This window comes from Cnephaeus nilssonii (assembly GCF_951640355.1).
Source record: "Cnephaeus nilssonii genome assembly, chromosome: 16".
Classification (NCBI taxonomy): domain Eukaryota; kingdom Metazoa; phylum Chordata; class Mammalia; order Chiroptera; family Vespertilionidae; genus Cnephaeus; species Cnephaeus nilssonii.
The window spans coordinates 38815108-38832116 of NC_137087.1; the positions used below are offsets into that span (position 1 = coordinate 38815108).

Below are 17009 nucleotides of genomic sequence, written 5' to 3' on the forward strand. Positions count from 1 at the left end.
CCCCTGGTGGTCAGTACCCCTCATAGCGACTGATTGACTAGTCGACTGTCTGCCCCTTGGTGGTCAGTGCACATCATAGCAAGCGGTTGAGTGTCCTTAGCATATCATTAGCATATTACGCTTTGATTGTTTGAACGGATGACTGGACACTTAGCATATTAGGCTTTTATTATATAGGATATGTTTATTGATTTCAGAGAGGAAGGGAAAAAGAGAGATTGAAATATCAATAATGAAAGAGAATCATTGATTGGCTGCCTCCTGCATGACCCTACTGGGGGCCAAGCCTGCAACAGGTGCATGTACCCTGACCGGGAATCAAACCATGATCTCCTGGTTCATAAGTTGATGTTCAACCACTGAGCCATGCCGGCCAGGCTAAAAGAATATCTTAAAGGAGATTATAATGGTGGGTCTGTGCTAAAGAACTTAGAGAAGCTTACTCAGGGATGACATATTTTTAACTGCTGTCCTTGAGTTAAAAAGGGGAACCTTTATATATATTTAATTTTTATATAAACTAATTTCTAAAAAGTGTTCCTCATGAAATATGCATTAAGTAATTGTTGAATTAATTTGAATTCATTTTGTCAGTGTAAATCTCCATGCTTCTATCCAAAAGCAATCTTCAGGAATAAACAGACGCTCTCTCAGTTGTTCGTTTACTGTCTTCTGACAGCTCCAGAGGCCTTTGTCTCTAATGTGTACCAGTTGCTCTCTGGATATTTTAGATCATGCATAGCTGTTACCCTGGAACTTTCCTTCTCTACTCTCTGGGTTGAGAACTGTTTCTTGGATTCTTTGTGTTTTTATTATCTCACTGGTTGGTTTTGTTGAACTGCCTCAATAACTTCCTCCAAAGAGTGAAGTTCACTGTTTAAGTCCTTGCATATCCTAAAATACCTTCTTACACCCTCATGTTTGATTAATATTTTAGCTGGTTAGTATGTTGCAGATAGCAGGTGTTAGGCTCACATGTGTCTCATGATGTCTTGTCTGGTTTAAAGATATTGTAAGTATGAATCAAAGCTCAATGCACACTTATCTTTGATTTTATGTTCTGCATAAGATTTCACAAATGTCACTTTATTTCTAATAGTTTGACTTAACTCAGGTATGAATAAATAAGTACGTGGACAGGGAAAAAATAGTTTAGCTGGTTATATAATTCTAGGTTGAAGAGCTTTTACTCTGGTAATTTCCTTTGTATTCCTCTATTGTCTTTGGCCTCCACATTTTAAGATCTGTTTTTGAATCCTTAACATTCTGAAGTGTCATAGGAACATGTGGGAGATAGCTTTTATTTCATTTACTTAGCTCTTCACTCAATGGTCCCTTTCTTTAAAAAATTTTGTATCCTTTATACAGTACAGAGAATCCCCTTCTATTATTTTTAAGATAATTTTGTTCCCTCCATTTTTCTGTTCTCTCTTTCCTGAACTCTCATTAGTTAGATGTTCAAGTTCCCAGATTAGTCCTCTGTCTTTTATCCTTCCCTTCATTTCTTTTTTAATATTTTTTATTGATTTCAGAGAGGAAGGGAGAAGGAGAAAGAGATAGAAACATCAATGATGAGAGAGAATCATCGATTGGCTGCCTCCTGCACGCTCCCCACTGGGGATCAAGCCTGCAACCCGGGCACGTGCCCATGACTGGAATCGAACCTGGGACCCTTCAGCTCGCAGGCCGACACTCCATCCACTGAGCCAAACCAGCCAGGGCTTCCCTTCATTTCTTATTTATATTTTTTCTTCTTCTTATGAAGGGAAGAGATTTTCTCAATTTTATTGAGATTTTGCGAGATTTTCTCAATTTTATTTTTCAGTTCTTCTATAGACTATATTATTAATTATACTTTTAATTTCCAAGGAATTACTTCTGTTTTTAAGGATTTTTTTCATAGACTACTGTTTCTTTTTGAAAATAGATATATTATCTTTCAGATATCCTTGAGTATTAAAGGTTTCTTAAAGACATTTTCTGTTTCTTGAATTATTTCTGTTATGCTCAAATAGGTTTTGAAAATTTTATTTTGCTCATTCTCTTTTAGTAAGGAAGTCCTTGAAAGCTTATATGGGTTTATTCTGCTACTGTGTAAATACCCTATTTTTAAAAATATATAGATTTTTATTGATTTTAGAGAGGAAGGGAGAGAGAGAGAGATAGAAACATCAATGCTGAGAGAGACTCATTAATCAGCTGCCTCCTGCATGCCCCACACTGGGGATCGAGCCCACAACCCGGGCATGTGCCCTGATCAGGAATCGAACCATGATCTCCTGGTTCATAGGTCGACACTCAACCATTGAGCCACACCAGCGGGGCAGTACTCTTTTTTTTTTTTTTAATAGACTTTCCCTTGAGTAGCAATCCGACTGGGAATTTTTAATATAAATTTTGGGGGCATTTTGCCTAGGGTGAGCAGTGTGGAGCTAGCCACAGAATTGTGGTCTCCTCTCTTTGGGACCTACTTCATGGAGGTGCTACTGTGCAGTTTAGGAAGGTCCTGCAGGTGACTTGGTGCTTCATTCTTATTGTCTTGAAATTCTTAATAATTCTTAAGCAAGAAACCCCACATTTTTACTTTGCACTGAATTCCACAAGTTATGTCACTTTCCCTGCCTCTCTTTCCATTATCACCACACCATGCCAGGGAGGTTAAATGGAAACAATTAAAATAAATGGTATCTTTTGAGCCTATAAACTAAATATATGTATAGTATTCATGTAGATACATACATACATACATACATACATACATACATACATACGCACACTTACAAATATCCTTTAACTTTACTCTTTAACAGCTATAGATTAAATAGACCAGATCTTTAGTGCAGGCTTTACAAGCAAAATACCATCTTGAACAGGAAGTTTGAGTACTAAAAAGCAAACAAAAATGTACCATCTGGCAGTTTTTGGCCAGATGGTGACAAAGAATTCATGTTTAGAAAGTTACTTGAGTTTTTGCAGAGAGGAACAGTACAGTTTTAGGAAAACAAATGGTATCTTCCCTTTAACCTGTGTTTCACAATAGACTCTGCATCCAGTCCAAATTATTTTCTGCCTCCCCCTGCATACCCATTTCACAGAGCATGTTAATCATATGTGTGCCTCTAACCAAATGAAGCCCTACTGGACTCTGGAGTCATCTTAAAAGTTTGAAATCCTTGAATGACAAAGACCTACTACTCTGTTCTATTTATATATATAAAAGCCTAAGTGACCATTGCAACAGGTCGACTGGTCGCTATGATGCTCACTGACCTTCAGGGGACACTCAATGCAGGAGCTGCCCCTTGGTGGTCAGTGCGCTCCCACAGCCAATCTCCCACGACCAGCCAACCTCCCGTGGTCCCACCCCTGGGACTGGACAAGACAGCCCAATTTGCTCCGATCACTGGCCAGGCCAAGGGACCCCACCCGTGCACAAATTTGTGCACCGGGCCTCTAGTATTTATATATGTGGCTGTGTTTATAATCTATCAGCTACAAACCTACATGTATTAAGATAGAGTCATTTGGCTTGGGTGACATTTGTCCATTTTACTAACCATGTGGAAACCACTTATATTATCTAACCTGGGAACTTATTTGCAAATTTTAAGTCATGCTTGGATTGCAAAATAGTACATTTTAATGATGATATAACCTTGATACTCTGAGCTGGATTCTTAGGTAAAGAAATGAAGATGACTGTGCTATATCACAAAGCTGCTGCTTTAATAATAGTTCCTGGAATGTTTCAGTTTTTCAACCTGAATTCTGTGGCTTGGCCATCTACTCAGTCACCACATGGGAAATTACATCTCCTCTCTAACTTCCCTTGCTTTTCTTACATTTGCAAGTGAGAGAAATTATAGGGCCTTCATATTTTTAACAATTCCCTACTGAAACAGATGCCTGACTTCCACTTTGCTGTAATCAAGTAGATTTAAGTGTTAGGAATAACCTCTGTCAGCTCTCAGTCAGCACAGACTAGCTTCCTCCTCCTCCTACTCAGCCACAGTGCATGCAGCTTTCACCATTCTATCTACATTTCTGATAGTATTAGTAGCCTGGAAGCAGAGGCATTTCTTCAAAACCTTGACCTCTTCTAGACTTTTACTGCTCTGCTTGTCCTTGCATTATCTTTCTGCCTATTAAAATTAGTTTGATGCTATCATGGGACTGCTGTGACACCAACAATACTTGCAGAAAGCTACGAATCTGGGCATAACTTGTCATCTAAGACCATGTTAAAAAGGTTGCTTAAAACAAAACAAAACAAAACAGAAAAAGGCCATCAAAGTTTGATGAGCCTTTGGTTGGGATAAGGAAGTTTTGTTGTTGTTTTTAAAAATAAATCTTTATTGTTCAGATTATTACAGTTGTTCCTCTTTTTTCCCCCCATAGCTTCCCTCCACCTGGTTCCCACCCTATCCTCTGCCCTTACCCCCCTCCCGCACTGTCCTCATCCATAGGTCCAGTCTCTTCCCGCATCCCCCACACCCTCTTCACCCCGAGAATTGTCAGTCCACTCCCTTTCTATGCCCCTGATTCTATTATATTCACCAGTTTATTCTGTTCATCAGATTTTTAATTCACTTGATTTTTAGATTCACTTGTTGATAGATACGTATTTGTTGTTCATAATTTTTATCTTTACCTTTTTCTTCTTCTTCCTCTTCTTAAAGAATACCTTTTAGCATTTCATATAATACTGGTTTGGTGGTGATGAACTCCTTTAACTTTTTCTTATCTGTGAAGCTCTTTATCTGACCTTCAATCCTGAATGTCAGCTTGGCTGGGTAGAGTAATCTTGGTGGTAGGTTCTTGCTATTCATCACTTTGAATATTTCTTGCCACTCCCTTCTGGCCTGCATAGTTTCTGTTGAGAAATCAGCTGACAATCGTATGAGTGCTCCCTTGTAGGTAACTAACTGTTTTTCTCTTGCTGCTTTTAATATTCTCTTTGTCTTTTGCTCTTGGCATTTTAATTATGATGTGTCTTGGTGTGGTCCTCTTTGGATTCCTTTTGTTTGGGGTTCTCTGCGCTTCCTGGACTTGTAAGTCTATTTCTTTCACCAGGTAGGGAAAGTTTTCTGTCATTATTTCTTCAAATAGGTTTTCAATATCTTGCTCTCTCTCTTCTTCTGGCACCCCCACAATTTGGATGTTGGTACGCTTGAAGTTGTCCCAGAGGCTTCTTACACTGTCTTCATATTTGTGGATTCTTTTTTCTTTTCTGGTTGGGTGTTTTTTGTTTCTTTGTATTTCAAGTCTTTGACTTGATTCTTATGATCCTCTAGTCTGCTGTTGGACCTCTGCATATTATTCTTTATTTCAGTCAGTGTATGCTTAATTTCTAGTTGGTCCTTTTTCATTTCCTCGAGGGACTCACTAAATTTATCAGCGGTTTCTAGAAAATTCTTGAAAAACTTTATAACCGTGGTTTTGAACTCTATATCCAGTAGTTTGTTTTCCTCCATTTCTGTCATTTGTGACCTGTTTCTTTGTCTCCGCATTTTGGCTGCTTCCCTGTGTTGATAGAGTGGCTTTGTGTGCTAGGTGTCCTATAGGGCCTAGTGGCACAGCCTCCCCAATTACCTGATGTGGACACTCTTGGTGCACCCCTTTGTGGGCTGTGTACACAGTCTTGTTGTAGTTAAGCCTTAATTGTTTTTGGTATCACTGGGAGGAATTGACCTCCAGGCCAGTTGGCTGTGAGGATCAGTTGTGTCTACTATGGGAGAACTTCTGTGCTGGAGACACCCTTATGGGGCAGGACTTGCTTTAGTGAGGCTTTGGTGTTCACTGAGTCTGCCCCCCTGAGTGTGTCCCTTATGGATCTGAGGAGTTGTAATCTGGATGGTCTCACTCTGACCACTGGGTACACTGGCTCTTGGATCTCCAAGGAGGTGCAAATTTATCTCTGCCTGAGGCCACCCAGCAGGAGCTATGGAGAGATCTGCAGATTCCTCTTCTTTGTTTGGAGTTCAGAGGTGCCCAGATGAGGCCCAGCTCTGAAGCAATGCAAGCTGCTTTTGAGCCTTGGACCTTCTTTTGAAAGTACTGGGGCTCTCTGACCAAGTTGCAGTTTGTTAGGTAATTTTAGATTGCCAAGGGCCAGGCCATTCATATGCAAAAGCCTCTGTGCACAGCTGGGGTGCGGTTGTAAATTGGGTGGGGCGGGGTCTCAGGGAATCAACAGAGTGGAGCAAATAGTAATGGCTGACCTTCAGCCCTGCCCTAAGAGGCCCCAGGGTCTCAGTGTCCCGTGGTAATCGCTGCAAGCACCTCTGGGAAAAAGCCGCCTTCGTGTTCAGGCCCAATGCCAGACAGTCCAGTTTCCCCCCCATATGAGTCTGGGTCCCCAGAGTCTTGCCCGGTACTGGAGTTCAGAGCAGTTGGGAGCTTGTGTCTCCCTCCCGACTGAGAAAGACACCCATGTCCTCAGTTGCCAGCCCTTTCCACGCGCGCCTCCAAACCTCCGCACTTGACTTCCGCACCTCCTCAGAATCTCAGTGTGCTTTTCTCTTTCCTTCTAGTTGTAGAATTTCCACTCAGCCAGCCTTCCTGTGGTTCTGGATGATGTCTGTTTTGTCTTTTAGTTGTAGTTTTGAAGTGGTTGTGCAAGGCAGCAAGTTCAGGTGTTTACCTATGCTGCCATCTTGGTTTCTCTTCTAATTGGGATAAGGAAGTTTTGAGTGAAATAAAAATATGCCATAAATTACAGGTGTCCTGAGATTTTCCCAGTTTGTGGAATTTCCTAACTTTACGATAGTAATTGAATTCTGTGTAAGCTGTGTGTGTGTGTGTGTGTGTGTGTGTGTGTGTGTGTGTGTGTCTCCATGTCCTTATGATTAGAAATTGTTAGGAGGAGAAAAGCTTAAGAAGAGAGAATTCATAATTGTGGGGATTGTGGTTAACTCATGTGGTAACCAGTTCTTTTGGGGCTATAGCTATTTAGATAGGAACAGAATTGAGAGCATGAGAGGAAAATAGAAGTGCAAAAAATATTTTGGAGAATTTTTGGGGGTGTTAGAGTGAGTATATTTTGATAATCCTATGAATGTTTTTGGCATAATTTCAAAAATCTGTCTTCAAGATGGTGTTAAGGTTATTATTAAAACTCACTAAAGGAATTCATCTTGATATTTAAACCTTATAACTCATCCATTCTCTATTATTGGGAATCTGAGACATTTCAGTGTTATACATTTCAGTGTTATACAGAGTGTTCAGCCAGAAAATAGATTAAAATCTATCTTACTATATAGAGGAATTTTTGTGCATTTTTAAAATCATCATGGGGAAATTTTCATGTTTTATACTAATTTTATAGGTATGTTTTTCCCCCTGATTTAATAACATTCTTTCCATTAGAGCAAAATGTAGTTTAATACAGTAAAACTTTAGATTAGTGGTTCTTATATAAAAGAGAAGGAAGAATAATAAATTTTTAAAATTAATGTCTACTTTTTAAATGGGCATCTTTTTTCATATTTCATTTGAGAATTTGTTTCTAATTTTAGTGTTTACTCCACATTTGATGAAAGTCCTCACTCTTTCAGTCCATGTGTTTTCAAAGAACATAAATTGTAGCTCTTTAGGAGACTGATTCGTTAAAATACTTTCCTTCCTCTTTTGCCTTCCTTCTGAAAGACTATTTCACAATCTCATAACAAAATTTATATAGCAAACTGAGAGGCAGTGAGTTTGAATACTATAGTATTTTATTGCTTTAAGTTAAATAACTTTAGACAGCCATACAAAATCAGAATTAATAAATTCACTTACCATCGTTAGATTTAATTTTTAAATTGATCACAATTTAATTTTGTTTTCCCACTATTTTCTGGCAAGAATTACATAACCTTTTAAAACAAAACCTGCTATCAATTTAAAGAATAATAAATACAGCAGAATATTTCCAAGTCTATATATTCCTTTTTACTTAAATAAAAAAGTAGTTTATTGTGCGAAGTTGACCTTTTATAGAGATATAACGGAAAATGGGCTCTCTTGGGATCATTAAGGAAAGTAGAACAATACAGAATGGTTTGTGGTTTCAAGAGCATGTTTTTATCTTAAAGGTACTTGAGAGAATGAAAGCAGTATTGAAAAGTGCTTTTAAATAATTACTGTTGAAATCAAACCTTTTTTATTAGATCTTTGAAATAAGAGAATGGTGAGACAGAAATGAAAGCTTCAATGAAAATTTAAGTGTGTCAAATTAGTTTTTAAGCATTCTACATTTCTCCTACTATTATATTGGAGTAGATCTATCAAAACATTACTTTGAAACTAAAACAGTTGAGTCATAATTAATAAAATGTGTTGTATTTTTGTTATCATGTCATTTTATGATATTTCAAAGGAAACAGTATCTTTAGCCTAATCTATAATAGTAAATTATTTTGGAAATTTGGCTTGACATACAAGCAGATGTGTTTTCTTGATTCCTTTTAAACTGAAGGTTGGTGGTTTGTGGTTTATTGTTCCTGTGATTGGCATTAAAAGCCTTATTTCACAGCTTGCAGCGAGGGACTATTGGGTAAAGAGTGGCTGTGTTCCACAAACTAAATTCAAAAAGTGTCAATCAAGGTCTCACATAGGTTACTTAGAGAATGAGTTTTCTTACTGATTTCACCAAATGTCGCCTCATGCTGTCTTTGATTGGCACAGCCTGGCAGGGAGGATGGATGAATCTGTCACCGACTGGTTAATTGTGTTGCTGGTCTCAGTCTGACATCAGGTCTTTGACTCTTAAGTGGCTCAATACAAAACAAATTAGCAGATTGTAGTCATATTTCTCATTCTATATGCTTTGACTTTGTTGAATGCAGTCCATAAATCATATTGACTGACACACAAGTAAATGATGAAAGCTGCTTTTGAGACATGGATCTAGAAAGCAGCACTGTGAAGGTGCCATGGAAGGATGCATATGGTTGACCCTCTGGGAATTTCCTAGGAGCCAAATGTCTCTTTACCACAATTGTTCTGAAAAGAAAAGCTTTTGGGTAATGCAAAAAGGCTCTAATATGTCAGCAGATTCTCTTTTACAAGTTCCTTTGAAATATAAGAAGTTTGTCTAAGGGTGTTCTCTCTTTGCAAGTTGTTTTTCAGCAAAATGTTAGAGCTGGGTAAAAAAAGTAGTTACCTTTAAAAGTTGGCAGGTGTTTTTACTTATTTATTGAACTTTGTGTTGTTAAAGGGAAGGAAAATGTTAGTAATAGTTGCAATTAATTTTTCAGATGAGGGCAGCAGAAATTTCTAGGTACTTGAAATTTGTTAAATGTGCTATATTTTCTCAGTCACTTCACTTAACTATTTTGGCTTTGTTTGTTATAATGTTAAAAACCAAAAACAGAGCATCTCTATTTCTAAAGGTAATTGTAAGACTATTTAGATTATTTTTGTCCTAGAATGATATATTAGTAAGAACATCAACAATAATAACAACAATAGTGTTCAGAAAGGGGTGTTTTGATTATATCAAAGTATGCTAAGCGCTACAGGCATCAGAAATGAATTACCAAATATATTTTTTGGATGTGCAAAATATTTGGAAAATTAAAAATTTCTTATCTATATCTAAAAAATAAGTATTAGGTGAAATGTAAGAATTTTGTTTACCTTTTATAGTTAGGAAGTAGCTATTTTAAAAAATAATACATAATCTGTTAAAAAATTAAGAATCTGAGCCCTTGATATTAACTTCCATTTTGAGCTATGCAAAGGATGAATTGATTTCATTTGAGAACAATGTCTCTAGTTAATATGCATAATTAAAGAAATTTAACATAGAATTTTATTAATGCATATGTGATTTAAACAAAGGCTAAATTCGTGTGTGGGCATGTGTGTGTTTGTGTTTTCATTATCTCTTTCCACTAGATTTATAGAGTAGCCTGTATTTCTGTACTTTTACCATCATTTTTGGCTCTAGTACTATTGCTTTATAGTCATTTGTAGCATCTGAACTCATGTTAAATTTTAAAGATCACCTTAAAATAATACCACTTACATTGTGCAGTGTGTTTGCTTATGAGATGAATATAATAGTAATTTTGTTTTGGCAATTTATTAATCTGCTTTTGTAGTTAGTATATTATAATAGCAACATAAGTAGGACATGGAGCTGATTTAATAGAGAAGTACATTAAACTAAAATGCACTAGTTGTTCCATTATGTCAAAATGACATTTCCATTAAGTATTCTTGAGCCTATTACATTGTAATTAAATTACATGGCATTGATTTCTCCTTTTCTACTCTCCCCCACCCCACCCCCCATTCATATTGATATTATTCTGCTTTGGGAATGGAGCTGCATGTCTCCCAGACTAATTCCTCTTGGGTTTGAGGGATCTGGAAGCATGCTGGGTTTTGCATTGTTTGTTACATTCCTTTTTGACGGTTCATCAGTATCTGTCAAATATATTGTTTGCGTCGGCTTTAATCCCTAAAGTTTTTGATTGAGAAATTGACATTCCATTTCAGATACGGAGTTTTTCGCTGTGCATAATGCCTAAATGCTAAATACTCATTCATAAAAGTTGCTTGTTTCTCATCTAATTTTAAATGTGTAACTTGAACAAATGTAGTTCTAGTAAATATCACAAAGATATATTTATGTTATTTCTTTTCTAACACATCAACTCTATGTAAATATTTTTGTACAAATATATTGTAGCATATATGTTTGGGAGATATTTTGTAGCTAAAGAGTTTTTGTGATAAGTAGGAAAAAATAATTATTAAATATCACTGAGTAAATATTAGTTAATGCAAATGAAGCAAAACTTGGTACATCTTCCAGAAGTCATTATTTCCAACCATATTTATAGTCTTTGAATCTTATTTTGGGAATTGGTCCACCACCAAATCACATAAATGTAGGTTGAAGATAGCCATTTTAGGAGCAGTATTACACTAGAAAACTTTGAGTCTTTACATTATTTTAAGCTTCTAGTTGAAATATAAAGCCTGTTCAAAGAAACAATTTATACTAAAAGTGACATTGTATTGTGATTCAGCTATGTAATCTAAAGGCTAAACATTTAAAATTATCATTTTAAAAATCATTTTGAGAAAATAGAGCCTTAATTAAAGCTATCAATGAAAGTTCATGTAGTGTTTTAGCAACTTATTTTAGTAGAAACTTTCCTAATGCTTTGTATATTTAATGAAAGAAAACCACAAGTACTTGTAGTTTTACTTAACTACATATTTCTAAATTATCAGATGATTTAGAAACTTACTTTTTAAACCTAAATGTGGATCTGTAGATGATTTTGAAGTCCCGATAATTGAAACTATAGTCCAAACTAATGTTGTGATTAGAACTTATGACAAAGTATATTTTTAACTTAGTTAAAATGTTAATAACTTAAATTACACTGTTTATTAATTTCCTTTATTCTGGCATGGTTAATTAGGTAAAGAAGAGCTTAAAGAGCATGATATAAATAAAATGTCTGTCAATATAAGTTAATTTTATGTCATAAGTATCATATTTTAATGTGTTTAAAATACTTGAGACATTTCAAGAGATCTGAAATAATTTTTTACTTGTATTTTAATTTTCCTATGTGGAATAAGAGTTTTAATGATATTTATGTCCTGAGAAGGACAGGTGAACAAGAATATTAATTTTAATTCCAATGCTAAAAGGCATAGCCACTCCGAATGCAGAAACAGAAAGACCAGTAGTCGCTCTTGTACCCCCAAAAAAGGAACAAAAGAATGCCAGGTACATAATATTTCTGATACTTTATGTGATATTTGTTTGTTTCTTTGTTTGCTTATTTTTTGGTTTGGATATTTGTTTTAAACAGGGGAAAGTTGCCCAGACCGCTTGCATGTCAGCCTGCCAGCATCTGTCAACATCCTTAATGCAGATGTTACTGGACAGTGAGTTAAAACAGATAAGCATGGGAGCCATTCAGCAATTTAACTTAGATGTCATACAATGTGAATGTAAGTACCTTGTTGGTTAAATCTCATGCATTTCTAGGAATCTACATTTAAATTATATGAAACCAAGGGCCTATAGTAGGATAGTTCAGAAAGGAGGGACAAGGCCTGATTGAGCTAAACCTTCAGCAGCCTTAGACGCAGCTTCCTTCCAGGAAGAGAAAACTTCCAGCTTCACTTTTAGGGCCTCTAGAGAGAGAGGCACTGGAATGGCAGTCCAGACAGGGATCATTACATAGATGATTCTGTTTCCCCCTTATTCCTTCTTCTGGTCATTCTTGCCAGGACTCTCCAAATGTTTGTCATAAATGAATAAAATTATTCTAAGTTTGCCATTCTTACTTTCTCTGTAAGTAACTTTTTAGATAGTTGCTCGAAGTATGATTTTAGGACTCTGTGTTGCAAATGAAGCTTCTTTTATATTCTGAATGTTTTGTTCTCTTCCCCAAAGAATTTCTCAAGCCTTTACCATTGCCATTGTTTTCCACTTTGTTTTCTTTAGGTAATGAGGTTGGCATATTCCATAATCTAATGTTGACATTAGCCAGTTGGCTTCCTAACCAGTTGTGCTATTTGGTTATTAGCATTGACATATATGCTTCTGGATGTGATAAAACCTACATTAAATTAAATGCAGGGAATGAGCATACAGAGCAGTGTTTAAGCAGCACTTTCAAATGAATGGTACACTGATCAAATGATGGAAATCCCTGGTTGATGGTTCAGTCAGGCACCATTGCTAATAAGTTGAAAATCAGTGGGGCACAAGAAGGGTTATAAACTATTTCTCTGAGGCAAGCTTTGCAATAATATATTCTGTGTGAAAGACATTAAAAAATTAAATGTCAGCAGATTGCAACTGAAACAAAGGTAACAGATTTTTTTCAAACAAATATAAAATATTTGCTCATTCTTCTAGAAAAAGCCATAATATTAAAAAGAAAAAGTATGTAAGCTCTTTGATCAAGATCAGTTGTTTATCTGTCACATACACATACACACACAAATAAATTCAAAGATTTTAAAAACCTATTTTCTTAAAAAAGAGAGAGAGAGAGATCCTTATAAAAAAGCAAAAGAAAGGTAGTCTTTCACTAGGGAATAGGGAGGATTCATTTCCTTTCCTAAAAAGCATTCATAATTTTTTGTAATTAGAAAACCTTTATCATCTTTATTTTTCAAAATAAAACTTATTTACAAAATGATATTTATTTTGCATTTACAAAAAAAACATTTTTGACAAGTTTCCAAGCTCCAAGCCATTTTTATTATTCTATTCTACAAATGGTTTAAAACTAATTTCCCAAAGTTCATTAAAAGTTGTCCATGAGATCATTCCTGTATGACATTGCTCATATAAACATCTTATAGAAATACTGCTTGAGGCATTTTGTATTATTACATCTTTAATGTGGATTTGAATAATTAGGTGGTTGAACCGTTTATTGGCATTTGGTTGTGTCTTCTCAGTTATAGTAGGTCCTTGGTTATGTCGGAGATCCGTTCCTGCGGTGCGATGTACCGCAATTTTCGCCCTAAGTCGGAACCCACCTGCATAAGCACCTACATCACTCACATGGAGCACATACACAGCAGTAATGAAGTGAAACAGTAAAAAAATTTAAAAGATAACAATTCCTGACCTTTACTTGTGGTAAATAAATAATAAAAAAACAAAGCACACATGTACATATGTCGAAATGACGGAACTTTTTTTTTTTTAATAAATAAATGGGAGATGGCGACGTAACCACGAAACGACGTATGTCGAGTCTGACGTAACCTGAGGACCATCTGTAGATGTTTTTGTCCAAAAATGGAAATTACTGTTTGGCTAGGCAACTTTAGCTATCTAGAACTTCTTTCTGTTCTCTTATCTCCCTCTGTGAAGGGCTAGTCTAACTATGTTTAGAGAAAGGCACATAAAAAATCAATCTTTGCCTCTGTCCTGCCATAGGATAGCTTCTACCTTTTGTTACTTTGGGTGGAGTTACTGAGGGCTCCTTTTAAAATGCTTATGTTTTCTTAAAGGACTAATCTCTCTCTCTCTCTCTCTCTCTCTCTCTCTCTCTCTCTCTCTCTCTCTCTTTCTCTCTCTTTCTCTCTCTCTCTCTCTCTCTCTCTCTCTCTCTCTCTCTCTCTCTCTCTCTTCTCTCTCTCTCTCTCTCTCTCTCTCTCTCTCTCTCTCTCTCTCTCTCTCTCACACACACACACACACACACACTCCTCTACCTACCTTGAAATCCTCTCTAAAATAGCCCTACCAAGTAGTTGTCCAGATACTTTTTCTTTTTTTTTTCTTCAGATATTCTTGAACATCCAATTTGAGGAGTTAACTACTTTCAGAAAATGAGTTTCCATATACTACATCACTCTTATTATTTCTTACATTGAGCCGAAATCACTTTCTCTAAACTATTGATGGAACTAGTTCTACTTTAGGGCTAGAGTCACCGTGAGTCCACATTTTGCCTTTGTGCAAATTAGAAAAGGAAAAAAATCTCTAGAGTTTTCCCCTTTATATGAATTAGAAAAAGTTTACCCTTTTGCCCAACCAAGACACATGGCTTATCAAATGAAATGTGAGCTGGATTTCAGTCTTCCCTCTCCCTCTCTTCTCCGTAGCTGGGCAACCATGTGTAGTAATCAGTCTGACAACTATCTGTGGCAGTTCTGTTTAGAGTCATACAGAAAAACACAAATCTTCATCACAAGCCCATTATATGAAAACATCTCCTATAGCCTTTTAAATCTTCTAAGAGGAAATCAAGAATTCCTCTTACTGTTCTCATGTGATATGATTTTAGATACAAAGCTCTTTGAACAAATTGGTTTGACTACCTTCTGTTTAAAGTCTGATACCTAAAGTTGAATACATGAATACTCAGGTGTGGGGGAACCAGTATAATATGAAATTGGACTATCAAATACATTGTCCTATATTCTGGACTTTATTAGTAGAGCCCAAACTGTTATCTTTTTTGGTTGCCAGAGCATATTCTCAAATCATTCTAAAATCTCTTATCTTTCGCTCCTTTTGTTATTGTTAAACTCTGTTTTTCTTATCCTATACTTGTATATTGCTTTTTGTTTTAGGATTTTAAGATTATCCTTATTAAATTTTATTTTAAGATTTGTCCCATAACTGGCCAATTGAAATCTTTTTATATCACAATTTAATATAATCTGCAGGTTTGTGCTCATGCTTTTTACATCTTTAAGGTCATTAGCAAAATGTTGAACGAACCTGAGTGGCCCTCAAAACATGGCCCCAGGAGCAGCATCAGCATCATCTGGGAACATGTTAGAAAAGCAAATTCTCACCTGGCCGGTGTGGTTCAGTGGCTGAGCATCACCAGGAACCAACACCTGTTCGATTTCCAGTCAGGGCACTGCCTAGGTTGCAGGCTGGATCCCCAGTAGGGGGCCATGTAGGAGGCAGCCAATCAATGTCTCTCTTTCATCATTGATGTTTCTATCTCGCTATCCCTCTCCTTTCCTCTCTCTCTAAATATCAATAAAAACATATTTTTTTAAAAAAAAAGAAATGCAAATTCTGGGGCCCCACCTGCTGAATTGGGAATTCTGGACACAGGATCCAAGCAATTTGTCTTTGAATAGGCCCACCTTCATATGTAATTCTGATGCACAATGACGTGTGAGAACCACATTACATTCATATTGACTTAGATCCATTATTCAGAATTTTATGGGTATCTTGAGATTTTGTCAGCCAGTTACTAATTCCCTAATTGAATATAACTAATAGTTTTGCTTAGTTATGAGCAACTTTGTCAGATACCTTCGTGGCAGATAGGAATAATGACCATTGAATTTTCCTCATGTACCAGTATAATTAGTCTTTCAAAGAAGAAAATTATACTACTCTATTTCATAAATCCATATTGACTCATAGTAATTACTTTCTTTTCAGGAGGCTTAGAAACCATTACTTAAAAGTCTGTGACTGGTTCTTGGGATTAACATAAAATCCTACTAGTCTGTTTTACGCTAGCAAGAGATCCAGAGTTCAAGGAAGTCCGGTAGCATAGGGATCAGGAACTGAAGCCCATGAACCACCAAGATCCTGGGCAACTTCAGAAAGGTTTAAATCAAAGAATTTAAGCAATGGGGTGAGTATGAAATATAAGCATCAAAAATGACATTGCCCTACCTAGCCAGTTTGGCTCAGTGGATAGAGTGCTGGCCTGCAGACTGAAGGATCTTGGGTTCAATTCCAGTCAAGGGCACATGTCTGGGTTGCGGGCTCAATCCCCAGTAGGGGGCATGCAGGAGGCAGCTGATCAATGATTCTCTCTCATCATTAATGTTTCTATATCTCCCTTTCTGATATCAATAAAAATATATTTTAAAAAAAGAATGACCTTTATTCTGAGTTATATTTCCTTGTATTTGGTTTGAACAGAAAGCAGAATATTTATCTTTCCATCCTCTTACTTTGTAAAATCATTGTACATATATTTTTCAGGCCTCAGAATGTCAGTCCACAGGTAGAAACAAATAGCACATCTAGGCTGAAGTTGTCATTTTCCTTTGGATCTTTTTTAATTGTTATTTTTTAACCCATGCTAGGTCAAACTTGATAAAAATGTCTGAGTTCAGGAATGTAGAATTATATGAAATTATATAGAACTTTTCTTTAAAGTGCTTTCAAATCAGTCTTAACATAGTCTGAGCACATGTCAGGAAGTTGAGACCATGGTTTCAGTCCTGGCTCTGCCTAGATTTGGGGCAAGTGGCTTTGGATAAACCATTCAACAATCTAGAGGCCTCAATTTTTCCTTGAAATATTGTAGTTGGAATTGGTAATTTTCAAGATAAATCCTTGTTCTAAGATTCAGGTGCAGCAAAATTTAAGGCAAAGGAGAGTGTGGAGTCATACATTAATGAATTCCTTCATATATACTATGTGTTTGGTGCTTAGGACCTTTGCTGTTCAGGGTCCTAACCCTCTTGGGGCTTAAGCCCAGTGGGGAGGCAGTCATTAAATAATTGCAGTAATAAATATAATGGTAAAT

The 17009-nt window shown here is 36.3% G+C and overlaps 1 protein-coding gene across 4 annotated transcripts in view; it reads left to right on the forward strand.

Annotated features, from left to right (window-relative positions):
• The window catches only part of EXOC6 (exocyst complex component 6), a 133931-nt gene that overhangs the window by 75829 nt on the left and 41093 nt on the right, over positions 1 to 17009 (forward strand). For all 4 annotated transcript variants that reach the window (XM_079793461.1, XM_079793462.1, XM_079793463.1 and 1 more), the window contains one exon: positions 11832 to 11973. In XM_079793461.1, coding sequence (XP_079649587.1) covers positions 11832 to 11973 — 142 coding nt within the window. The remainder of the gene's footprint in view (positions 1 to 11831; positions 11974 to 17009) is intronic.